Source organism: Sus scrofa, chromosome 9 (assembly GCF_000003025.6).
Source record: "Sus scrofa isolate TJ Tabasco breed Duroc chromosome 9, Sscrofa11.1, whole genome shotgun sequence".
NCBI classification, from domain to species: domain Eukaryota; kingdom Metazoa; phylum Chordata; class Mammalia; order Artiodactyla; family Suidae; genus Sus; species Sus scrofa.
Genome location: NC_010451.4, coordinates 7338586 through 7363949, shown reverse-complemented (window position 1 = coordinate 7363949; position 25364 = coordinate 7338586). Strand labels below are relative to the sequence as shown.

The 25364-nt window shown below is 56.7% G+C and overlaps 2 protein-coding genes across 5 annotated transcripts in view; one reads left to right on the top strand and one right to left on the bottom strand.

The window, feature by feature from the left end:
• Window positions 3761–16977, bottom strand: ATG16L2 (autophagy related 16 like 2). 3 transcript variants are annotated; one of them, XM_003129622.4, is made up of 18 exons: window positions 16796–16977; window positions 14974–15073; window positions 14345–14450; window positions 10450–10523; window positions 9895–10146; window positions 9711–9776; window positions 9284–9397; window positions 8315–8377; window positions 7636–7744; window positions 7185–7290; window positions 6429–6499; window positions 6165–6236; window positions 5931–6051; window positions 5521–5626; window positions 4782–4931; window positions 4587–4634; window positions 4389–4490; window positions 3761–4111 (listed from the first exon to the last, which is right to left on the bottom strand). In XM_003129622.4, the coding sequence occupies exons 1-18, from the start codon at window positions 16911–16913 to the stop codon at window positions 4024–4026; spliced, it is 1866 nt and encodes a 621-aa protein (XP_003129670.2). In that variant the 5' UTR covers window positions 16914–16977; the 3' UTR covers window positions 3761–4023. The 3 variants fall into 3 exon arrangements, with proteins under 3 accessions (XP_003129670.2, XP_013832805.2, XP_013832810.2); XM_013977351.2 differs by lacking the exon at window positions 8315–8377; XM_013977356.2 differs by lacking the exon at window positions 9895–10146 and having other exon boundaries at window positions 16796–16976.
• The window catches only part of STARD10 (StAR related lipid transfer domain containing 10), a 43893-nt gene continuing 35775 nt past the window's right edge, over window positions 17247–25364 (top strand). For both annotated transcript variants that reach the window (XM_021102011.1, XM_021102008.1), the window contains exons 1-2: window positions 17247–17970; window positions 22963–23064. The gene's annotated coding sequence lies outside the window, so the exon portion shown is untranslated. The remainder of the gene's footprint in view (window positions 17971–22962; window positions 23065–25364) is intronic.

The following is a 25364-nucleotide window of genomic DNA, read 5'->3' as shown; positions in this document are numbered from 1 at the left end:
AAGAAAACAGCCTGTACCCAGACCCGGTGTCACATCTCACAGGAGGTCCACCCTGTGCCATCAGGAGTCCTCCAGAGAACCTCTGAAGGGCCAGGCCCATCTCTAGTCAACCGCCTTTTGCCCAGTCAACAAACTTACTTGCCCCCAGGCCACGTTCTGCTCGAGACACAAACAACCCAGTTTCCATCCCTGCAGCCAGGGGCTCACATCTGGCGGGGGCAGTTCGAGAACAGCAGGTGCAGGCCAAGGTGCATCTCCCAGGACAGGGCAGTGACCGAGAGGCAGGAAGAGCCCAGAAGAGGAGCCTCTGTTCTTTCTCCCTCCCAAGTCCCAGGCAGGCAGAGGTGGTATCCATGCCTGCACAACAGCCGTGGGGAAGAGCCCAGTCACCTTCGGTGAAGCCCAGAGCTACGGTGCAGTCTCGTGGGTGGGAACTCCATCCACTGCGATTTGCCCAGGTCCGCCCAGGAAGACAGCTGGGAGCAGAACCTGCAACCTGGCCTCCAGAAGACCAGGCCAGCCCCTCTGCAGAACCTGAGTCCAATTGTTAGAAAATAGGGATCTATGAGCCTGAATTCTTATCCCAGCTCACACAGGGCCCTGGCCCCTCTGTGGCCCTCTGTCTGTGTGCACAGCAAGGGTGACAGTTTCGACATTCAGGATCAGCTCAGCCAGGCATCCCCTGAGTACCGAACAGCCGAGGAGAGGCCGCTGAAAGCCCAGAGCAGTTTCAGCACAGGTTCTCCGCGCCTCCCTTTCCTGCCAGGCACTGCAAAGACCAGAGGAACAGCCTTCCCAGCCAGCCCCCCTCTGAGCCTCCTTCCCTCTTGGCCTTCCGGGTTCGCTCCTCCGGGAAGCACCTCTCCCAGTAAGTTAGGATGTGCATGTGCTCCCGGAGGTGAGGCAAGGGTGTGCTGTCAGCCTGAAGAAGGGAAGGCTTAAGGGGAGCTGAGGGGTCACTGTCCCCGGAGCCAGTTGGATCACTGCCCGAGCGCCTTTGCTGCGTTCCCTAAGCAGCCTGCACTGCAGTCCCCAGACAGTGGGGCCAGTACGGGCCTCCCGGGATGCACATTCCTCTCCGGGGGCCTGCGTGTCCGGCAGCTCAAAGACCACTAAGGCTGCAGGCCCGGGGCTGGGTGCCCAGGGCCAGAATGGAAGAGACACAGGGAGGGATCCAGTTTGGACAAAAAGCTAGAATCACCCACCTCGTGGTGGAAGTAGTGGGCACACTGCAGGAGCACAGGGGGGTGCCCTGCAGCTCTGCCCAGGTGGGGCGCAGATTCTCTGATTGTTTTTTAAAAAGTGTAACAGTCAAAATCCAGCTGTGCCAGGTGTGATCTCCTAACCCTTGCCTCTGTGAGCCCCACTGTCTCACCTGTGAAGAGCCTGCGTCACAGGCTGGTCTGGAGGAACAAGAGGCTCCTTGGAAAGCACGGAGCACAGGCTCTGACAGCTCCATAACGGTGGCTCCTGGATGCAGTGGTCTTTCCAGCCATGAATCCCAGGAGGCTGGAAAAAGGCTGCAGGCTTAGGCAGCTGCTGGCTTCTGGTGGCTGCCAGGAGCCAGGGGCTGAGGGCCGGACTCTCTGGAGTATAAATCTTGCAGAGTTCCTGCTGTGGCTCAGCAGGTTAAGGATCCTGTGTTGCCATAGCTGTGGTGTAGACCAGATTCAATCCCTGGACCAGGAATTTCCATATGCCACAGGTGTGGCCAAAAAAGGGGGGGGGGTCTTAGACTCCTAGAGTCACCTGTTAGACTTTTTGTTTGTCTTTTTGTCTTTTGGGGTCCGCACCCTTAGCATATGGAGGTTCCAGGCTAGGGGTCAAATCGGAGCTGACGCTACCAGCCTACACCACAGCCACAGCAACGTGGGATCTGAGCCACGTCTGCGACCCACATCACAGCTCACGGCAAGGCTGAAACCCACGTCCTCATGGATGCTAGTCAGATTGGTTAACTGCTAAGCCAAGACAGGAACTCAGACCTAACTGAGTCCTCAAGTAAGAGAACCGAGCCACTTAGACCCTACCTGTGGCCTTGTCTGTGGCTCTGAGGCCTGATCCCAGGGAGTACTCTGCCCCCACCCTGGCCTCTTCCAGGAGCCCCCTGGCCGAAATGGAGGGAAGCAGATGGGGGGCTCAGGGCTGGTAGAGACCCCCAGCCAGCCGAGAAGGCGGGGAAAGGCTCTCAGAGGGGGGATCCTGCAGGACAAACTCTGAATTAGGACTGGGAGGGAAGAACATTCCAGGCAGAGAGAAAATGAGAAAAGCCTGTGCAAGACACACTCAGAGCAGCAAGGAAGTAAAGGAGCGGAGACCAGCAGGGCCACGTCCCAAGGGCGAGGAGCTCCCCTGCAGGCAGTGGAGGACGAAGAGTTGGATGTATGACCATGTGACCATGAAATGTTAGCAGTTACTCCGACCATGCGAGGAGGGGACAGGTGGGGAGACAGCAGGTCTAGAAGGTGGCCTACAGTGACAGCAGGAATGGAAAGAGAGTTAGGCACAACAGGCCCCAGCTTTGGTTCCCGAGAAGATGAGGGATGCGAGGAGAAGGGGAGCTTACATCCGGGAGAGATGGTGCCCAGGAGGCAGCTGGCTATGTCACCTAGAGCTCAGGGCCAGCTGGCCAGGAGCAGTGAGTGAGCTGCGACCGGCAGAGTGTAGCTTTGGGTATTTTGCCAACACTTACCCAGCCTTTGACATGTGCCAGGAACTTTACAAATACCATGCCCTGAGGCCTTACAACCACCTTTGAGGTGGATGCTGTTACTATCCCATTTCACAGAGGCGTAAACTAAGGCCCACAGACATTAAGTAACTTGCTCAAAATCATTCAGCTACTACACAGCAGAGCAGAGATTCAAACCCAGACAGTCTAGCTGCAGTCCAGGCTCTTAGCTCGCCTGCCCATCCTGGAAATGGTTTCCACAACCCTGGGACTGGCAGATGCCCAAGGGAGACCTGGTAGGCAGTAAAGGAGGCCGAGGAGCTCTCCTGTGGCTCGGCAGGTTAAGGATCCGGTGTCGTCACTGGAACAGCTCAGGTTGCTGCTGTGGTGCGAGTTCGACCCCAGCCTGGGAACTTGTGCATGCCGTGAGTGCAGCTCCCCCTGGCCCCAAAAGAGGCTGAGAGTTCCAGAGCAAAAAGGCTTTGAATCTCAGGGGAACAGGGGTCCAGCCCTTAGCCCTCAGGGGCAGATGCCTCCTCCAGTGCCTGCCACCCTCCTCCACGCCCCAGGCTGAGGAAGGAAAGGAGGCCCCACCCGTCGGCCTGCCGTCTACTCCAGAAGCTTCCTGGTGCACCCAGTCTGATGCCGATGTGAGGGAAGCCTCAGGCCCAGCCCGGCCGCCCCGACACGCACAGAGCATCCCCACACACTTCGGGCTCGGGCTCTGGGGCAAGAACACGGCCCGGTCTAAAGGCAGGCCGGCTGCACCGCGTACCTGCCATGGCTCTGGGTCGTCAGGATCCTTGCCCCAGGGCCCCTCCTCAGCCTCAGTCCACCCTGCGCGCCGCAAGCGGAGGCCCAAGGACCAGCTTGGACCCCGGGTGAAACGTGCATGGCTCACTGCCCTTGGCTGCCCCAGAGCCGTTCCTCATGCTGTCTCCTGCTAGACGGGGGCAGCACGGAGGCCGGGAGGGCTCCCGCCCGCTCCGAGCGGGGGGAGGACAGGGAGGCAAGCCTGGCCCTCCTTGAGCCCCCAGCCCCAAGCCTCTCTGTCCCCTGAATGCTGCAATGAGGCAAAACAGACACCAGTTTAGATGTAATTTTTTTTCCACTATGCCCAAGAAAGTGAAGACAGAGTTAAAAAATGAAACAATACCGTAATCCGAACCCGCCCTGCCAACCCACACTTTTTAAACAAACAGACCAGGTCCCGCCAGGCCTTCTTACCTATCAAGTGCCCCGAGCCCTCACCCCCACCCCCGCCTGGCCCTGGAGCCTCTCGGGTGGTGGGAAGCTGTCCCCTGGCTTCAGGCTTCGACTAGAGGGCCAGCTCAGGCTGGGCAGACGTGGCACTAGTGCCAGAGCACAAGCTTCCTGGCCTGGTCCACGCTCGCTACGTGGCTCCCGGAGTAGCACCAGGCCACGGCGTTGACAGCAGCACTGAGGGGAGGGAGAGGCAGGCTTCAGGGGGCGTCAGAGCTGGGCCTACAGCCGCGCTCTGCCCCTCACGTCTGGACCTGGCTAGTGTGAGGTCCCTCTGAGGCGTGTCCTCACCCAAGGCTGAACCCTGGGGCCCATGGGAAGACACCTTGTGACCCGAGAAGGGCCCAGGGCTGGAGGTCTGGGGCAAGAGCTGGGACGCCAGGATGCCAGCATGTCCGGACGGGGGTCGGCCTAGCCGGACTGGGCTGGGTGGGCAGGTGGCAGCTGTGCTCACCAGTGGGGTCCCCGGAGGCTGCTCTCCAGCTTCCCAGTGTCCACGTCCCAGATGTAAAGGGCTCCATCCCAGGAGCCTGCCAGTGCATAGCTTCTGTCTGGGCTGCAGCCGCCACAGCAGAGCAAGAAAGAGGTTAGAGGGGAGGACTGGACACGAGCCGCAGACGCAGACATGGGCCTGGGACGCGCGCAGACACACCTGAACACAGCTTTGGTCCAGTCGGAACCACACTTGAAGCCATCAGCCCTGAGGAGAGACAGGGTCACGTCAGAATGGAGGCGGAGCCAGGAACTTAAAGAGCGTCCCGCCTCCAACAAGGGTTTGGGCACCTCGGTGGGCCCAGGCCCCACTGCCCCAGCTAAGGGCCCAGGGGCAGCGGGCACGAGGAGGTACCTGAACACCTGGCGGATGTTGCTGACGCGCAGGTCGATGACTTTGAGGGTGTCATCTCGGGAGCAGCTAAGCAGATGCAGCTGGTCGTGGCTGAGGCTGAGGGAGGTGACCCGGCCCTGCACGGGGATGACCTGGGTGCAGCGGGGCCCCCTGAGGAGAGGGGCAGAGTTGGGGATGAGAAGCAGACCCCGCCGACCAGGCTGAGGCCGTGGCTGGTGACAGACCTCCCCCTGCAGCCGGCCCCGCCCGCAGGAACTCGGGTCACCTGTGACTCGAAGCCAGAGCCCTGAAACAGGTGGGTCACTGACACGAGGAAAGGAAAGCAATGGAAGTCTGTCTTTAAACGCGTGAAAGGCAGAGCAAAGGTTTCCAAAGGCGGTCTCTGCAGATGAGGACGGAGACGCCTCGGGCAGGCCCAGCACCGGCATCCACAATCCATCCGAGCCCAAGATTCAAAAACCAGCTAAAGCTTGTGTTCCTTTTGACTAAAGGGCAGTGACTACAGAGCCAAAAGGGACTTCTCCCCCTTGGTGGGCAAGACCCTGGCAGAGCCAGTGCTTGGACCAAGGGTCAGTGAGAAGGAGGCACAGGTCTCAGAGGCAGCTGAGCCTTCAAGAGGCCAAGTCCAGCACAAAGGCCACCAGAGCCTCACCTCCCCAAGGTACCCTCCATGGCCAGAAAGGACGAGAACGAAGGAGCCCTGTCCCCACCTCCGCCGCCCACAGCCTGCACCTATCACCTGCTGTCCCAGAACCGGATCTTCTGGTCATTGTGGCCGCTTATGATGATGTGGTCCCCACACACCACGTCGTTACAGTAGGACACGACACTGATGGTCCTGGAGCCTGGGGACCAAAGAGCAGAGCCCCCACCTCAAAGAAGGGTCATCAGGAGCCAGCCCAGCCCAGAAGTCCAGAGGGATGGTGTCCTCCCAGACCCGGAACCAGATCCCCTGCCTCCCAGCCCAAAGCCGGAGTTCCCCGAGAAGCCAGGGAAAGCATCGCTGATGGGGGACAGAGGACAGGCCGTGGGAGGTTTCATCCCGGACGGCTGTAACTCTTGGAGCCACTTCCAGAGCAGGCTGCGGTCCCTCATGGCCCGGCCTGGGGGGTCCTGGCGGGTGGGGGAGGGGGCAGGGCGGGGCCTCACAGTAGGCGCGGCCGAGGTCCCACTCCTTCACAGTCCGGTCCCGGCTCCCAGTCACCGCCTGGTGCCTTGTTAGCTTGAATTTGGCAGCCGTCACCTTATCTGTGTGTCCGGAGAGCGTCTCCTGCCCCCCATCCCAGACATGGATCAAGGGTGTAGCCAAGGCCACAGAACAACCCCCTCCAGGCCCAAGGCATGACCCCTGACCCCCAGGCTGCCTCCTCAGTCAGGCCTCACCTTGGACTGTGCCTCCCCCACCTTCCAGAGCTGGGCGGCCTTATTGTAAGTAGCTGCCAGTACCTGGGAGCCCTGAGGAGGTGGAAGGAGAAAGGAGACGTCCTGGACCTCGGCCTGGAGGCCTCGCAGCCCCCCACCCCGGTCACCCGGCCGGGCAGGGGAGAGATGAAGCCCAGGGAGCCTGAGAGCCGGGCTCTAGGATCCGCGTGATGTTCCCTCGGGTCCCAGAGCCCCCACCTGCACCTGCCACCCAGGTCTCCTCACCGAAGGGTCAAAGTCCACACTGGTGATGCTGCCGCCAGCTCCTTCCAGGGTCTGCTTAGCCTTCAGGCGACCTAAGGGGACCAAGAGAAGGAACAGGTGAAATGAAGTCACTAATCTCATGAAACAGAGAAGCTGTGAGCAGAAAGATGAGTCTCTCCCAGTGCAGAGGACAGAACTGCTGGGTCTGTTCCAGGCAAGGGTCCTGCAGGAGGCTGCACCTTCCCAAGCTGCCAGCAGGGGGCCCCATAAGGGCTGCAGGTGGCTGAAGAGGACCAGCAAGAAGGGCCCGTCCCTTGGTCACACAGCGAGCCAGGGCTAGGCCAGCTGGAGACTCGCCTCCTCCAGGAAGCCTCCAGCAGCCAGCTATCACTCCCTAGTACATGCCTCTCTGCAAGACACAGGGTAGATAGCTCACACTTGCCTTCAAACTGAGTCCTGAGAGCTCAGTGACATTAGGTGGCCTGGCCTGGCAGACCCCAGGGACCTGCTCGAGGGCCCAACCCTGTAGCGCCCCCACCACCCCAAAGGGACCATCTGAGCTTAACCCTCCCCTCCCTGCAGGCCTCAACCCAGGAGGGGGGCTCTGCCCTTCCCAGAAGCAGTAGGCCCAGAATTCTTGCCAGGGGTCATCTGGCCACTGCCCCCAGCATGTTCCAGGTGAGAAGACGCAAGGCCCCAGGCCCGCACCCACCACGGAGCACGCCGAGGGTGAGGCTGGACAGAAGGCACGGGGCTGGCCTGCGCGCAGGGACCCACCTCCCACGACATTCCAGAGGAGGATGAGGCGGTCTGCCCCTCCGGTGGCCAGGACGCTGCTGTTGGGGCCAAAATGAACAGCATTGACCTCAGAGAGGTGGGCTTCCTGTGGGGAAAAGGGAGGTGGGTGGCCCTGCTCCCGCCACACACGCCCCCTCGCGCGTGCTTGCAGCTCTCGTGCACGCATCCGGGCACAGGGTCTGTCCAAAGGCTGACTTTCCAACTTGGCCCTGCCAGGGCTGTCACCGCTGAGGGGACCCCTGCAGGAGGCTCCCCCCGGCTCCCCATCCCCCGACCTGGCCTGCTGCCTCTCCCTCCATGAAATGCCAAGGGGCTCCTGGCACCGGCTGTGGGGAGACGCCTGCTCCTGCCCAGCCACCCGGCCTGCTGCCCTGGCCCCCCTGGGCCACTCCTGGGACCTGCGCCCCCACCCTCGGCCCGCTGTCCTCACCAGCACGTCCTGAGCTCTGGTGGGCAGTCGGGCGGCCAGGCACACGGGGATGCTCTGGTATCGCTGCTCGGGGGCGCCCCCGATCGAGTGGCCCCTCCTCTTCTTGAAACTGGGGAGGGGTCAGAAGGGCTTTCAGCGAGGCCTCCTGACTCGGGCGCCCCAAGCTCTGCCGGCAGCAACAGCAGGAAGCAGACGCAGCGACGCAGCATGTGGCCTGGAGGTGCAGCGAGCCCGGTCCCACCAGCCTCCGACCCCAGGGGTCAGTGTGGAGACGGGCGCAGAGGGAGGGCAGGGTGGTGGGTACACAGAGGCCTTGGAGCTGGGGCTCAGTCCCGGCTTGGCCACTGCGCAGCACTGTGACCTCAAATGAATTCCTGCCATTTCTGAGCCTCAGTTGCCCAAAGGAGTGGCAGTTCCTGGGCGGCTTCAGGCTGGAGATCTTGGTCCCCTGTGAGGACCTTGGGTGAGGGGCAGAGCTTGGAGCACAGCCAGGCAGGGACTGGGAATGAGGCCATGGACGCAGCCCCTGCTTCTGGGGCTCAGAAGAGACTCATACCCAGAGTGCAGGGCAACGCACGGGAGACAGACTGGGCACGTACACAGAGCAAGCCCAGGCTTCAGGAGCCTGACACACACATCCAGGGGCCCGACACCTTCACACACGTGCACACACACTTACTCCAGGAGCCCCTTCACCACATCCACACAGCGGAACACCGTCAGGGAGGTGGCGGAGGCAGACCTGGGCGGAACCAAGAGAGAGGTGCTAAGGGGCAGGTGCGCAGACAGCAGTCGCTCGTCCCGATACACTCTTGAGCCGGGACGAGAACGTGGCCCCTCCAAGGCCAGGAGAGCAGGATGAGCCAGAGCCCCAGGATGGTGCAGGCAGGGGGGGATTTGGAAGGCAGTGTCCCAAAGTTTCCACCATGGTGGTTAAGAACTGCCTCACCACCCAAGGGCCCCTCGACAAAAGTTCAGGGGAGGTGTCCCGGGATGAGATAGCACAAGCCTGGGGACGGAGGGTGGGGAAACCCACACCCGCTGAGTGACCTCAAAAATGCCCAGGAGAGCATGTGTCCCAGGATGACCTGGCCCACCAGCGTCTCATGGCCTCCTCTGGGTTCCTTCACTACCCTGAGGCCAGGACACCAGCAACCTGCAAAGAAGGGCTGAAGGAGAGCCTTCGGACTGGGGAACAGGGCCGGGGCGGCAGGGGGCAGTCTCCACGCCACAGGGAGGTCGCACGGAGGCGCACCCAAGGACTGAAGCCCCGATCAGGTCCCACCCATGACAGCTTCAGACACATGCAGGTATGCTCGCCTAAGCTTGCACACGTGTACTCTGGAGTCCCACACATGCCTGGGACAGCTGAGCCCTGGGCCTTGCCCACAAGTCCCCTCTTGGTCACACCCTTTCACCAGCCTGCCATCCCACCCCCAGAGCTCTGGTCCTGGGAAGGAGGAAAAGGAGTAGGGATAGGGACTGGGTCCCTGGGGTGGCAATGACCCCAAGTGTCTCCAGGCCCTGGAACTCAGGTCTGTCCTGGGGTGGGGGGTGGTCTCAGCTGCACACCAGTCTCTCCTCAAGCTCCCCCTCAACCCAAGAGCTGGCCCAAGGCCTTCGAGCAAGACTCCGGGAGAGTCCTCACCTGAATGGCCTCCTCCACTTCTCAATAGCCTCACTCTCCAGGGACTTGGGCTCCGCAGCCAGGGCCGGAGGTTCTGCTTCCTCTGTGATCCCATCGTCCAGTGCGTCTGGGCTCCTGGGAGAGAGAATCAAGCTCAGAATAGCCAAGAGACCAAGCCAGCCCCTCAGCGGCCCTGCGCCCTACTGGTGAGGATGTGCAGACACAGTGATGGGTGCGCGTGTGCCAGGCGCGCATGCTGGCTCCTACGACCACACGTGTGTGCACGTGTCCTGGCCTAGGTCTACGTGAGGGCCTCGGCCCCGCGGCCGTGCACACGTGCGGTGAGATGCACCGGCGGCCACGTGCAGGTGGGAGAAGGGTAGGACTGTAGCGGTCCCAGAGCAGAGCGCTCCAGGGCATGCGGGTCCCGGCGCAGCCCCACTCTTACTCGCTGATGCTCACTGTCCGCTTGGCTGCCTTCTTCAGCTCCAGGGACACCCGCGCCTGCTTGGCCCTGGAGTAGAGAAGCCTCCTGAGCGTGGGGCTCGGGGCCCCCAAAGGCGGGGCTGGGCCCCTTCCGCACGAGGCGCGCGACCGCTTAGCTCCCCGAGGGGCGCGCCCAGCGCGCTCACCTCTCGCGACGCTCGTTGCGCAGATTGCGCTCGGCGGCGGCGCGCGCCTTGCGCTGCACCAGCCGCTCGAGCAGGTCGCGCGCCTCCTCCTGGAGCCTGCGCAGCGCCGCCTCCTGGCGCCCGGCGTGCGCGCGCAGCGCCTCGTAGGCCGCCTGCTGCGCCGCGTTGAGCGCGCGCCGCGCGTCCACCTGCCGCGCCTTCTTCGCCCGCGCCTCCTGCAGCTGTGCCACGCGAGCCTCTAGAGCCGCCAGCCTGGGGGACAGAGAGGACCTCCGTCCCTGCCTTAGAAGAACCGGCCTCGGAGCCGGGACAGACTTGCCCCTGGCCACGCGAACAGCCGGGCGCCTAAGCCACGACTCCGGCCCAGCCTTCCGCCCTCGGAGTCCTGCTGTCCCCAGCCTCTGAGATCAACCGCAGGCCCGGGGGAGGTGTGGGGACGTGGGGAAAGCCCTCGGGCCCTCCTAGAGACCCTCCGGGTGACTCCCGTCCCCCCTGCCCCCCGGCAGCGATGGCCCGAGCCTCCCCGAGGGGCGCGAGGTCCCGCCCGCGTCTCACCTGCTCTGCCGCTCCTCCAGCTGCGATTCCAGGGCGCCCAGGGCCGCGCTCTTCACCACCACCTGGTAGGCCATCTGCGGCGGCGGAGGGGCCCGACAGGTGGGCGAGGGCGCCTCTGGGCAGGGCCTCCAGCCCCTCTCCCACATGCCCCCTTCCTCAAGAGAAAGCTGAGGCGGACAGGTGCAGCACCAGGCGCGGGAAGGCGCTGCTGACTCGGGAATCTGAGCAGGGCCTTAGGCTCTGGTGCCTAACCCGAGTTTCAGTCCTGGCAGCACCACTCATTTTCTGCGACCTGGGGTAGTCAGTTAACCTCTCTGAACCTGTTCTGTTTCCTCACGTGTCCAATGGGAATGGTAGTGCTTACTTCATAGGCTAACACATTATTTCTATAAGGAAGAGTTTGGGGTTTTCTTTTTGTTTTTGTTTTGTTTTGTCTTTTTAGGGCCGCACCTGCCACCTATGGAAATTCCCAGGCTAGGGGTCCAATTGGAGCTACAGCTGCCCGCCTAGCCACAGCCACAGCAACACGGGATACAAGCTGTGTCTGCGACCTACAACACAGCTCACTGACAATGCCGGATCCTTGACCCACTGAGTGAGGCCAGGGATCGAACCCGCAACCTCATGGTTCCTAGTCGGATTCGTTTCCACTGGGCCACAACAGGAACTCCAGGAAGGGCATTTTAAATAATGGCAATCCTTGAGTTCCCTTGTGGCACAGTGAGTTAAGGACCCAGTGTTGTCATCTCAGTGACTTGGGTTTCTGCTCTGGCACAGGTTCAATCCCTGGCCTAGGAACTTTCACAGGCAGTGAGCCCGGCCAAAAAAAAGTGAATAATAGCAATGGCGCTGGTTTATAGAGCACGCAGATGTGTCACATTTGGTCCGAGCACTCTACATGTATTCACTCGTTTAAACCAGTAGGGAGTGCCATTCTTCCCTGTTTCACAGCCAAGGACATTGACCCAGAGAGGTTAAATGCCTTGCCTAAAGTGACACAGCTAAAGTGGCAGAACTGATGCCTGAGCCCTGGCCACCCAGCATCGTGCTCCAAGTTAAGGGGCTGGTCTACAGGCGGAGTTCGAGGGATGTGTGCTCGGTTCCCACCCCTCCAAGCCCTGGCCTACCGAAGCATAGATCCCAGAGAGCGGGCAACAAGGAGCCCTGAGCATAGGCACATGGGCTAAGAACAGGAATGGCGTGTTGGCCGCACAGGGCCCAGACTGAATACTGGAGCTGCCCCTAGTCCCGGCCTCACTGAACGGTCCAACAAAGAGCCAAGAGCTGGGAACCACAGAGCTGAGGAGTCACTGGGAGAGAGAGATGCTAAGCAAAGCAGTTCCCACAAGTGTAGCAAGAGGAACAGGAAGTAACCAAGACTGGGGGCTTGGCTGCTGTCCTGTCCCTGTGTTCTTCCTCACGTGGGCCTGGGAGGGTCAGGGGGAGGAGCAAGTGTGGAGTCCACCTGCACCGATGCCACGTGGGTGGGCCTGGGGCGGGAACCTATGCGTTCTGGGCAGCCTCCTTTCCTAGCTGGCCCAGCTCATCACATTCATAATTCCTCCCACCATTAAACACTGAACACCACCTCCACTTCCTCATCTGCCAGAGACTTTCACTGATGTTTTGGTATTTAATTTTTGCGATGCTTTTTAAAATTCAAATAATAGGAGTTCCCATAGTGGCACAGTGGAAACGAATCCAACTAGGAACCATGAGGTTGTGGGTTCGATCCCTGGCCTCGCTCAGTGGGTTAAGAATCTGGCGTTGCCATGAGCTGTGGTGTAGGTTGCAGACGTGGCTTGGATCCCGCGTGGTGTAGGCTGGCGGCTGCAGCTCCGATTGGACCCCTAGCCTGGGAACCTCCATATGCCACAGGAGCAGCCCTAGAAAAGGCAAAAAGACAAAAAAAAAAAAAAAAAAAAACAGAGTTAAGGAGTTCCCTTGTGGCACAGCAGGCTAAGGATCCAGCATTGTCACTGCAGCAGCTTGGGTTGCTGCTGTGGCTTGGGTTGGATCTCTGGCCCAGGAACTTCCACATGCCTCAGGCACATCCCCCCCCAAAAAAAGTTAAAACAGTAATAAAACATGCTTGTTGTGATATATGAAATAGTACTAAGAGTCAAAGAGAAAGCCCTCCCATGCCTTGGCATAGCCAGAAGGAAGTGACAGGTGTGTGTCTGCAGAAGTCATGAGGGGGGAGGGAGTGCTGGGGGTGAGGGGTTCGGGAAGTACCCAGGGGTGTGCAGGAGTGTCACAGACCCGGGGAACCAGGAGCTCAGGGACAAGAGAGTGGCAGGACATGCAAAAGAGGCTAGAGGACTCCCCTGGAGTCAGGCTGAGACGCTCTGGACAATATGGACCAGGCTGATAATGGAGCGGGTGGTGACAGGGGCTTTTACTTTTTCGTTCTATGGGCTTCTGTTCTCCTGGAATGTTCACAACAAGCATATATGTGTGTGGTGCTTGTCTTTCTAAATGAAGATCATTTTTATTACTAAAATCTATCACTCCGGGTGCTGAATGGAGAATGGATGGGGTGCCAGATGGGGAATCACGCAGGGACGGATGAGCGTAACCTGGACCAGGCCAGACAGGGCACGAGAAGCAAAAGTGGATGGGTTCGGAGACAGGATCCATGAGCTGGTGCCTAGCTCGGGATGGAGGGCTGGGAGGAGTCAAAGGGCCTATGAGTTTCCAGCCGGGTGATTCCCAAGGCCGGGAGGAACAATCCACCTTATTTATCAGCTAGTCTACAAAGTCAGTAGGCTGAGCTGTGGGGACGGGCCCCAGGGACACAGTGGAGGTGAGCCAGAGGCACCCCCGGCCTGGGGCGCTCACAGCCCAGAGCGGGGCTCAGATGCTTGAGAACCACCTCACATGTCAAGCTGCAACCACAACAGGGGCTGTGGAAGAGGAGCTCACCGGCTTCACAGCCCCATCCCCGCACTGGGTGAGCAGGTGACCTGGCGTGTGTAGCAACCAGGCAGGTGTCTGCTGGCCCACTGGCCTCCAGGGACCCGAAGCTCATGGGGCCGGGGTTTCTCTACAGCTGTAATGCCTGTGCCTTGACCGTAGCGACTGACTGCCAGTAAATATTTGTTGAAAGAATGGAGATCATGGAAGGTGGATTCATGCAGGAGGGAGTTCAAATCCGGCCTCCACCTCTCTGAGCCTCAGTTTCTTCCGGAACCTAAAGTTATGGAAGTACTACTCAGCCCAGTGTCCTCAGGGCGTCAGCTCAGTGTGGTGCTGGCCACATGATTCCGGGGAGAGGATTTTAGATGTGAGGTCCAAAGAGGAACTGAGCGTCCGGAGCTCCTAAGAGAAGGCTGAGCCGGCGATGGGTCTGGGAGTTAGAAAACCCAAGGTCTCCGAGGCCCCGGGGGTCCCTCACCCCAAAGAACACCCACATCTGAAGGGAGAGGGATAAAGAGGAGGGAAAGGAACCAGAGAAGGCAGAGCGGAAGCAACAGCTACAGAAGCGAAAGGAAAACCAAGGGATGTGCTGAAACAGAAGCCAAGAGACACCACATCCAGCGGTGTGGGCAGCGGCAGCCCCCCACCGCGGAGGCGGGCCATCTGACGCTGGTCTGCGACTGCGGAGGAGCATCAACTGGTGCTGGGCCCGGAGGCTGCGGGGCAGGTGGTGAGCAGAGCAGGCTGGACCGTCCAGAGGGGGACCGAGGCTGCCTGGTCCCTGCACACCTCGCACTCCTCCCCGGGCTCTCACCTCACTGCCTCCAGGGGCACGTCATCCTGAGCTGCCAGGGCCAGGCCAGGGGGCGCTCTAACCCCCAAGGGGATGCCCCTCACTTGCTGGCTCCCTTGGACCACATCTCCCAGCCCCAACGTCCTGCCCCAGCCCATCCTCTCAGAGCCCTGCCCAGCCTACCTCTCCGCACTCCAGCCGGAGCCCCTCCTCCTCCTCTTGCCACTTCACCCTCAGAGCTGCTGGTGATGGGACTTGGTCTGAGTCAGGCCCCGCCTCCTCCTCCTCCCTGCCAACCAATCACAGAGTGCCGTTCATTCCACCCTCCACCCGCCCAGAGGATGCGCAGGAGTTTGAAAGCAAAGCCGTGACCTTTCTCCCGAGGAAGGTGGGAGCCAGACAGTCAGCAGAGGAAAGAGCAAGTCTCCAGAAACGAGCTGCCCGCGACTCCCATGCTCTGCGGTCTCCGCAGGCCTTGAGTTCCCGGGCCAGAACTCTCCTCAAGAAGGACGCCCAGCCCATCCCGGTCCTCATCCTCCGTCCACCTGCGGAGCAGACAGCGTCCTGCCTCTCTGTAGGCGGCAGGTGAGGCGCACAGGAGTGGGAGGGGAGGCCACTGGACAGACGCAGAGAGACGGCTGAGAAGTGGAGGACAAGGAGCTGCCCTGGGGAACGACTGCCCCTCCCCTGGGCATCGGTCAGGGGCCATGGAGGTACCAGGGAGAGAATGAGCCCAGCCAAGGCAGTGGCAGCAGGGCCAGGCACAGGAAGCCCATTGTGACCACCACCCCCTGTCACACACACACACTTACCAGGGGCCCTGGTGGGTAGCTGGCGTGACACTGTTTGGCTCTGGCAGCAGTGTCTCTGAGAACCGGGCCAGCAGCTCAGCCTTCTCTAGGAGACGGTTATCTAGGGGTGCAAGGGGGCGAGCCTGGAGCACAGATAGACCCTTTCCAGCAGACTCCAGGTGTGCAAGCTGCCTCTGGCTGCGAGGGCTGCAGGAGCCCAGGGATCCCGAGGGGAGTTGGTGTAGCTCTGCCAGAATCTCCAGCCCTTGCACTCCCTCCTAAGAGCACAGCCCCCAGGCCCTCCCAGGAGAAGACCTGCTTCCCCCAGGACAGAGAAGCAGAGAAGGACCACCACGGCTGGGGAGGGAGATGGCAGAGCAGGGCCTGAGTGAGCGAAGGAGCTGGGGATGGATCCTGCCTCCCCCAGGGCCGGGCCTGGGCCCAGAGAGCAATGAGACAAACTGAGCTCCACCAGCCTGTGGCCTTCGGCAAGTTACTTCCCCTCCGGAGGCTCAGACTTTCCAGATCAAAAAAAAAATCCTGATTTCCCCAGGGCTGGTGTAACGTTCCCCACAGGCCAAAACAGCAAGTTCTCAAGTTTGGTAGTTTCTGCTACGAAGCCTGGAACACAACCCTCCACCCCCACTCGTGGGCACTTCCTCTTTCTCAGCCGGTTCCAGGTTAGGGCGGTGGATAAGCCCAGGCCTAGCTCCGCAGCTCCTCGCTCTCACTGGACTTGTTCTCACACAAAACCCCACCACAACCCCCACTCCTGCCCAGCAAATCCAAACGAGATGCTAGTCCGTCCAGTTTACTGGTGAGAAACCTGAGGCTTAGGGCTATGACCTGCCCCAAACCAGAGAAGACAGAACCAACTGGGAGTCTGTGTTCAGCCCTCCAGCATCTCTCCAATCCCACACATCTGCCACCCCAGGGGGTGAGGGTAACTGGAAGGTTCCACTGTCCCTCAGAGCCACGGAGAAGTGAGGCTGCCTAGAGGCATGGGGCTGGCCTCATCCCTGAAGGCGGAGGACTGATGGCCAGAAGGTTGCAAAGAAATCGCCCAGGACGAAGCAGCAGATTCAGTTGTGGGGGTTGGAGGAGACAGTTAAGTAGCAGCCAAGGTTAGGACCAGTGATGGAGCGGAAGGGACTGTGGTTAGACTTTCAACCCCTGACACAGAATCTCAGCCGACCAGAGGCACTGCACCCAGATGTACAGCTCTTCATCCCGACTTGAACTGCATACCCTTTCCTGACCAGCTTCCCAGAAACAGGTCTGAGAGTCTGACTTCCCCAGGCTCAGCCACGGCCCTCCAAAGCCTGGGGCCCCCTGCTTCTCCCTCAGGCCAGAGGTGGCTGGACAGAGAGATGCTCCAAAAACCTGAGCCTCTCAGTGGCAAAGCTTCGGACTCTGAACTTCCTCTCTAGAGTTTAGAAGTAACTGCTCTGGACAGTCCTGTGATCTTTCGCTGTGCTTATGGGGACCAGATGGACTGATCAGGCTCTACCCTGGAGACTGCCCAGGAAGGGGACGTCTAAGCGACCCTAACAAACCAACACTCGCTGACGAACCCGTTCCTAGGAAGCCCAGTTGTTGAGAGGCAGAGCCGGGCCCCCAGGCGCAAGGAAGAGCCAGAGCTCCATCCGGCAAAGGGCTCTAAGCAGACCCGGGTTCGTAACGGGCAAGAACACCGGCTAGTCGGAGATGGGGCGTAACAGGGGCTCTAGAAGGCTCAAGCTTCGGAGACGAAAAGATGATACGCCAGGGTCAAAGCCGAAGCAGCCAAACCCTCTCCCCGCGCCCCCGACGGTCATAGGGCCCCCCGGGCACCAGCACTCACAGGCTGGCACCAGCTCCAGGAAGAGGGCCTTCTGCGTGCGGTCCCGGAGTCGAAGCTGCCGCACGATGTGGCGTTTCCAGCAGGCGACAGGGGCGCCGGGGTCGCTGGGCCCCGCCATGGCCGCCCGCTGCCGCCCGCCCCGCGCGCTGCTCTCGCAGAGGTGGGCGCGGCCGGGCGGGGCGGGGCCCGGCGGGGACTCCGTGACGTCACGCGGCTGGCGGGGAATCCCCGGGTTGTACCAAAAGCGTTTTGGGGGGAGAACGGAAGGAAAACGTGGGAGAAGCCGCCCCCAGGGTCTAGACCCTCGGACCCCACCAAAGTCGCACCTGAGTGGGGACTCCTGTAAGCTTTCGGGGGCGGTGAGAGGGGACGAGGTCGGAGCCTCCGGGCGGCTCCCCCTCTCCTGTTGGCACGCTCCGCAGGCGCCGCCTCCGAGGCCTCCGTGTTTTAACCCCAAGGCGCCCACACCGAACGCTAAGGTAACAGACGCTCTGGACCAGGCGGCGCTTGAAACTGGGTGCAGCCCCCTCCCCCCACTCCCGGACTCTGCCCTCGAGACCTGTGAGGGGAGGCGACACCGACACAAGGCAGGCAATATGTGACAGCGAGATGAGAAACCACGGAAAAAGAAGGACTGAAGAAAGGAGGCCCTGCTTCTCGGAGGTGATGGCCTCGAGTCAGGTGGTGAGGGATGCAGTAGGAATTGGCCAGGAGGAGAAAGAAGCAAAATCCAGGCAGTGGAGAGAACAAGTGCAGAGGTTCAAGGGCATAAAACGTTCCAGCAGATTCGGGCCTGGAAGGACGGGAGAAAGAACCGTCCTTGTGTGGAGCAAGGCTTAAGGGTCCAGTTCATGCAGAAACTTCAGGCCCCTGAGAGTAAAGGCATGCAGCTGATTTCATCTAAGAAGCCCCTGGCTCAGAGTGGGGAAGAGGCTTGCTTGAGACTGCACGGGAGAGGATGGCTGAGCTGGCCACCAACGCAGTATCCTGACCGAGTTCTGCTGATCGTTCTGTACCCTGTTGGGCAGCCCCTGGAGCAGCAGCAGCATCTCTTGCAGGTGCACTTGACAGTGAATCATGAGTTTGCAGGGAACTGTCCAGAGCTCTGCAGACAGGCTGGTGTGACGAATGAAAGGAGGGACTCACTGAGGCCATGCAGGCCATGGAGGTGACAGGTCTGTTGAAATGTGGAGAGGGCGGGCTACAGGTCTTGAAAAGCTATCAATGCCAGTGACACCACAGGAGAGGGTACTCTGCTCTGCTTTGAAACCACAGTGAATTGGGCTTTGTCCCCCTGTGCCATTGTCTTTGACCCTCATTTCCTTTGGTCGCCCTACGCCTGCTGTTTGGAACACCTTTCCCTCTAGTGGGCCTGGCTTCTACTCATGGGTCACTTCCTCCAGGAAAACTTTGCTGCACCTGTACAGAGTTAAACCTGCGATCTTAGCCCCAGCCCCAGCCTGGCCTGTCTATTCAGGGAGTGGGTAGTGGGTGTTAACATTAACTAGTGTACCGAAGAGAAGCAAATGGTACCCATGGAGGCTCAGGGCCAGGGCAGATGTGGCTCAGATCCCGCGTTGCTGTGGCTGTGGTGTAGGCCGGCAGCTGCAGCTCTGATTCGAGCCCTAGCCTGGGAACCTCCATGTGCCACAGGTGCGGCCCTAAAAAGAAAAAGAAAAAAAAAATCTTTGAATTGGGAGAAATCTTCATGACTATGATTTCATGAATATGATACCAAAAGCACAAGCAACAAAGGGGAAAAAAAGCTTTTGTGCATCAAAGGAGATGGTCGAGGCGCTCCCGCTGTGGCTCCTTGGAAATAAATCCCACTAGAATCCATGAGGATGCAGGTTTATCGGCCTCGCTCAGTGGGTCGAGGATCCAGCGTTGCCGTGAGCTGTGGGGTAGGTTGCGGATGAGGTGCGGATCTGGCGTTGCTGTGGCTGTTTCGTAGGCCAGCGGCTACAGCTCAGATTCGATCCCTACGCTGGGAACCTCCATATGCCACAGGTGCAACCCTAAAAGGATTTTAAAAAAAAGAAAAAAAGACGATCAAGAAAGTGAGGAGTTCCCGTTGTGGCTCAGTGGTTAACGAATCCCACTAGGAACCGTGAGGTTGCAGGTTCGATCCCTGCCCTCACTCAGTGGGTTAAGGATCCCGCGTTGCCGTGAGCTGTGGTGTAGGTCACAGACACGGCTCAGATCTGGCATTGCTGTGGCTCTGGCGTGGACAGGCAGCCACAGCTCCGATTAGACCCCTAGCCTGGGAACCTCCATGTGCCGCGGGAGTGGCCCTAGAAAAGGCAAAAAGACAAAGAAAGAAAGAGAGAAGACATCTATAGAATAGGAGAAAATATTTGCAGGTATATATCTGATAAGGGTCCACTGTCCAGAGTATGTAAAGAACTCCTAAAGCTCAACAACAACAAAACTAATTCAACAGTTCAAAAAATGAGCAAAGGATTTGAACAGACATTTCTCCAAAGATAGACAAAAGGCCAATAAACACATGAAAAGGTGCTCAGTGTTATTACTCATTATTACTCATTAAAGAAATGCAAATCAAAACTATGAGAAACCACCTTTTGCCTAGGAGAATGGCTAAATTTCTTTTTTTTTTTTTTTTTTTTTTTTTTGTATTTTTGCCTCTTCTAGGGCTGCACCTGCGGCATAAGGAGGTTCCCAGGCTAGGGGTCCAATCAGAGCTGCAGCTGCCAGCTACACCACAGCCACAGCAATGCGGGATCCGAGCCACGTCTGTGACCTACACCACAGCTCACCGCAATGCTGGATCCCCAACCCATTAAGCAAGGCCAGGGATCGAACCCACAACCTCATGGTTCCTAGTCAGATTCGTTAGTCACTGAGCCACAACGGGAACTCCTAGAATAGCTATAATTTAAAACACTGTTTTAATGGAAAATAACAAACACTGGCAAGGATGCGAAGAAATTGGAAACATAGGGCACTGCTGGTGGGAATATATATAAATGTGTGTGTGTGTGTGTGTGTTATACATACATTCTTTTGCACTATTCTTTTCCATTATGGGTTACCACAGGATATCGAATAGAGTTCCCAGTGCTATATGGGAGGACCTTGTTGTTATCCATTCTATATACAATAGTTTGCATCTGCTAACCCCAAGCTCCCACTCCATCCCTCCACCCCCTTCCCCCTTGGCAACCACAAATCTGTTCTCTATGCCTGTGAATCCATTTCTGTTCATAGATAAATCCATTTACATCATAGTTTAGATTCCACATATAAGTGATATCACATGGTATTGTCTCTGTCTTTCTGACTTACTTCACCCTAGTGTGATAATCTATAGGTCCGTCCATGTTGCTGCAATATTTTTCATTCTTTTTTGTGGCTGAGTAGTATTCTATTCTATTCTATGTATCGCATCTTCATTATCCATTCATCTGGATATTTAGATTGTTTCCGTGACTTGGCTACTATGAATAGTACTGCTGTGAACATTTGGGTGCATGTATCTTTTTTTTCCCTTTTTTTAGGGCCACAAGTGTGGCATATGGAAGTTCCCAGGCTAGGGGTCAAATCAGAGCTGCAGCTGCTGGCCTACACCACAGCCACACTAGATCCAAGCCACATCTGCAGCTATGCTGCAGCTTGCAGCAACATCAGATCCTTAACCCACTGAGCAACCAGGGATTGAACCCGCATCCTGATGGATACTAGTTAGTTTCTTAACCAGCTGAGCCACCAGGAGAACTCCCACATGTATCTTTTTGAATTAGAGTCTTGTCTGGATATACGCCCAGGAGTGGGATTCCTGGATCGTATGGCAACGTTAGTTTTAGCTTTTTGAGGAATCTCCGTCCTTTTTTCCATAGTGCCTGCACCAGCTTACGTTCCCACCAACAATGTGGGACGGTTCTCTTTTCTCACTGGTGGATAAGTTTGATGGTTTCTCAAGAGGTTAAACAGAACCAACCAAACAATCCAGCAATCCCATGCCTCGGTGTACTGAAGGCCAGGCCTCAAAGAGGTATTTCTAAACCCGTGTTTGCAGTAACATTATTCACAATGGACAAAAGGTGGACAGGATTCACGTCCATCAGCAGATGAACAGACAAACAAAATGTGGTTTATACATACAGTGAAACATGAATCAGCCCTAAAAAGGACTGACGTTCTGAAACATGCTACGACCTCTATGAACCTTGAAAACTTACACTACGTGAAATAAGTCAGACACGAAAGGACAAATATTTTATGATTCCACTTATGTAAAATACCTAGAATAGTTGAATTCATGGAGACAGAATATAGATTAGAGGTTACTGGGGCTGTGGGGAAGTTCTTACTTAATGTTATTACTTAATGTTTAACAGAATTTCTGTTTGAGCTGATGAAATACTTTTAGAAACAGTGGTGATGCTTGTACAACTCTGTGAAGGTAAGTAATGCCACTGAATTACTGTACACTTTAAAATGGGAGTTTCCTGGTGGCTCAGTGGGTTAAGAATCCAGCATTTGTCACTGCTGTGGTGTGGGTTCGATCCTAGCCCAAGAACTGCGTGGCGAGGGTGTGGCCAAAAAAAATGGTTAAAATGGTAATTTTCATGTTACATATATTTTCTCAAAAAATGAAGACACTATATACAAAGAAAAGAGAGAGAGAGTAAATGAGGAGAAAATACTTGCAATATATATAACAAATTGGTAAAAGCCAGAAGACATGAAAAAACTTCAAGTCAACCCAAGAACAGAATACCCAATATAGGAGGAGTTCCCGTCGTGGCGCAGTGGTTAACGAATCCGACTAGGAACCATGAGGTTGTGGGTTCGATCCCCGGCCTTGGTCAGTGGGTTAACTATCCGGCATTGCCGTGAGCTGTGGTGTAGGTCACAGACTCAGCTCGGATCCCGTGCTGCTCTGGCTTTGGCCTAGGCCGGCAGCTACAGCTCCGATTAGACCCCTAGCCTGGGAACCTCCCATATGCCACGGGAGCGGCCCAAGAAATGGCAAAAAGACAAAAAAAAAAAAAAAAAAAAAAAAAGAATACCCAATATAAAAACAGGCAATGAGGCATTCCTGCTGTGATTCAGTGGGATAAGAACCTGACGATGTCTGTGAGGATACGTGTTCAATCCCTAGCCTCTCTCAGTGGGTTAAGGATCCAGCATTGCCATGAGCTGTGGTGTCGGTCACAGACACCAGACGAGGTTCAGATCCCAGGTTGCTGTGGCTGTGGTGTAGGCCGGTGGCTACAGCTCCAGTTCAACCCCTAGCCTGAGAACTTTCATATGCTGTGGATGCGGCCCTAAGAAGACAAAAAGACCAAAAAAAAAAAAAAAAGAAAACACCCTAGCATAACTAGTGAAATGTAACAAAGTACAAATGAGAAGTCATGTTTCACTCATCAGATTAGCAAAAATTAAGAAATGTATTCATACTTAGAGTTGGTGAGGTGAGGGGAAATGGAGCCATCCTCCCTGCTGGTGGGAGTGTGAACAGGTCTAACCTCCTGGGAGGACACCTTGGCCGTGTTACACAAACAGAGACACACACACACCCTTGGCCCAGCAGTTACACTCGTGTGGGACAGAACGAAGGGTTGCATGTGTGGTGCGTCCACAAGATGGAGCTCCACGCAGTCCTGAGGAGGAGCTGGATCTGTGCGTCCTAACTTCGGAAATCTACGTCTAAAATACTTCCCAAGCCTTCTTTTTTTTTTTTTTTTTTTTTTTTTTGGTCTTTTTGCTATTTCTTGGGCCGCTCCCACGGCATATGGAGGTTCCCAGGCTAGGGGTTGAATCGGAGCTGTAGCCACCGGCCTACGCCAGAGCCACAGCAACGTGGGATCCGAGCCGCGTCTGCAACCTACACCACAGCTCACGGCAACGCCGGATCCTTAACCCACTGAGCAAGAGCAGGGACCGAACCCGCAACCTCATGGTTCCTAGTCGGATTCGTTAACCACTGCGCCACAACGGGAACTCCCCCAAGCCTTCTTGAACTCCAACAGGTTTATTTTGTTTGTTTGTTTCTAAAGTTTATGTTCTGTTTCTAAATGATGAGGTTAAGGGTTCAGACTGCTGTTTGCAAGTAGTTTTCAGAAATGACGCCTGGGAGGGCCAGCTGACCTTATCCCAAATGGAGGGATCATCACGTCTCCTTTCTGTCTTTTTTCTAGCTCTGGCTTTGCCGCCTTAGTGACATCCGGATGTGCTGTGAATGAATTTCCATCGGACACACGGAAGGATGCGGCAGCAGTCACCCTGAGACAAATTTACAGGTTTCTTTTTATGCTTCTCCTTAAAGAGTTATGTCTATAATAAATGACCCACCAAAAATTACAAATTAAATAATATAGAACTTAAACAGTTTAACAGCATGAAATGGTCAGAACACTCGGGGTTTGAGAGAAGTGAATTCATCTGTAGCTAATGGGGGTCCCCGGACACCCCCTGCCCCCCAGGCTTCCCTACACATCCCATGCATGCACTGTTGACTAATGCTTTAAAGGGAAAACAGCTTTTGGCATGGGGTGAGCTGCAACTCTACCCACCAAGGAGAGAAACTTGTGGTTTGGGCATCATTTGATGGAGGTGAATATAAACGGGGCTTTGCAGGAAAGATGACCCCTTTTCAGTTTTTGAGAAGTCAGGTCAAAGTTATGTGGGAGCTCCCTGGTGGTTCCATGGGTTACAGATTCCACGTTGCCACTGCTGTGGCATGGGTCATGGCCATGGTGAGAGTTCGCTACCTGGCCCGGGAACTTCCGCACGCCACAGGTGTGGCCAAAAAAAAAAGTTATTTTAATAAGAGGAATACAAACTCCTTTGGTAGATGAGGTGTGGCAGAGGTGGAGCGGGGTGAAGTGGCAGGAGGGTTCTTCCCAAGCAAGTGAAATCCCGAAGATGAGGAAGTGTGTTCAGTTTTAGTTGGGCCCAAGAGAAAGCCAAGCACAGCCCAAGAGGAAGCTTCCTCCCACAGCTCTCACTGTCCCTCCAGGCAGCAGACAGGTCACCCCTCGCCCCTCCGCAAAACCACCAGGCTCAGTGAGAACAGGTGGCTGCGAAATTCCCGAGGCGCTAGTAGGGACTCGGGACTGGATCAGTAGGGACACAACTGGAAGAGCTTCAAGGGAAGAGCTCACCTCCTTCTTGAAGCTTCCAAACGGGTGGAGTAATTCAGACCCTTTGCACCTGCAGCCCCCCCTTCCTCTCAGTTTTCTAAGGTTTTAGGCTGCTGACCTATGTGGAAAGCAGCTGATGCAGAGTGATGCAGTTTGAGGACAGGGAGTGAAGAGGTACCTGACCCAGGTGAGGCATGTACCCACCCATCTCATGGTCAAGGTGATCAGTGCCTGGTTCTTACTTAGAACAGTGAAGAGTATTTGGGGGAAACGACAGGTTCCGTGTTAAACACACTGAGTTTAAGGAAGCGGCATCAACCAGAAGTAGGTACCCCGGGGGCCAGAGGAAGGCCCGAGCCACCAGCCGGATGGAAGCGACAGAGGTCATCCCAAGAGCGTGTGCAGAGTGACGAGGGGCCCTGCGAAGAACCCGGTGGACACCAGTACTTCAGGATGGCCCGATCCTATCCGCCCCAGACCACCAGGGCCAAATCCGTAGTCCAACAAGGGCAGGTTTATTGACCCACTGCCATGAGGAAGACAACGCACCAGAAGAAGCGTGGGACGTCCCACCAAAAACAAAGGAAAAGAGAGAGTAGGATTTGGTGACATTCAGATGAAGCAGTAATTTGATGGCTCAAAGCAAAACAAAGCTGTTTTGTAAAGTAGCCAACATTGGGAGTTCCCACTGTGGTGTAAAGGGATGGGCGGTGTTGCTGCAGCGCCAAGACACAGGTTCAGATCCCTGGCCCAGCACAGTGGGTTAAAGGATCCGGCATTGCCGCAGCTGCAGCATAGGTTGCAACGGTGGCTCGGATCTGATCCCTGGCCCAGGAACTCCACATGCCTGAGGGTGGCCAAAAATGAAAAAAAGAAAAGACGTATGTGGATTGTATGCCCAGAAATCCTTTATCTGAATCTCTGCACCTGGGTTGTAAATCCTGTCCTCTTAGTGATTTAGCTCCTCCAGGCAAGAGTTTCATTCTTCCTTATGTAATTTCAAACAGCAAAGTTTCTGCTGGTCTGTAATTTTAAAAAGCGAAGTTGCTCAGTGCGTAAGAAAGAAGTCGTCGCCCGAAGGCGGGATTGTTGTGACATTTTGTAGCTGCAGCATGTCCTCGGGAAAATATTATTTCTTATGAATTTTGCAGCTGGCTTTAGTTGTGTCTGTTATTCCAACCTAAGGAATACTACAGAGATTTTTTTACAGTCCAAACTAGTTTTTAGGTTTTCAAGGGACACATAATGAAGAAGGAATCTGCAAAGACTAAGTGTAGTGAGTAGGCAGTATGGACCAAAAAAAGTTGCCTGCCAAGTCAGTAAGCAAAGAATGTTTCCTGCCATCAAGCTGCTCCTCCAGTGGTGCACCCTGAGGGGAATCCAGGATGGAGAAAAACGGGATTCTCTCGCCCTAGATAGTTAAGACGCATACCAAAGTAAGAATTTCAGAGAGCCCA

Excerpts from the sequence above, each read along its gene's own strand:
- ATG16L2 (XM_003129622.4), bottom strand. The coding sequence starts at position 16,913 with ATGGCGGGGCCCAGCGACCCCGGCGCCCCTGTCGCCTGCTGGAAACGC. Across the intron at positions 14,451-14,973 it reads GCTACCCACCAGGGCCCCTG|GGAGGAGGAGGAGGCGGGGC; the intron begins GTAAGTGTGTGT and ends ATTGGTTGGCAG. Across the intron at positions 4,932-5,520 it reads ATCCGGTTCTGGGACAGCAG|GGGGCCCCGCTGCACCCAGG; the intron begins GTGATAGGTGCA and ends CCCTCTCCTCAG.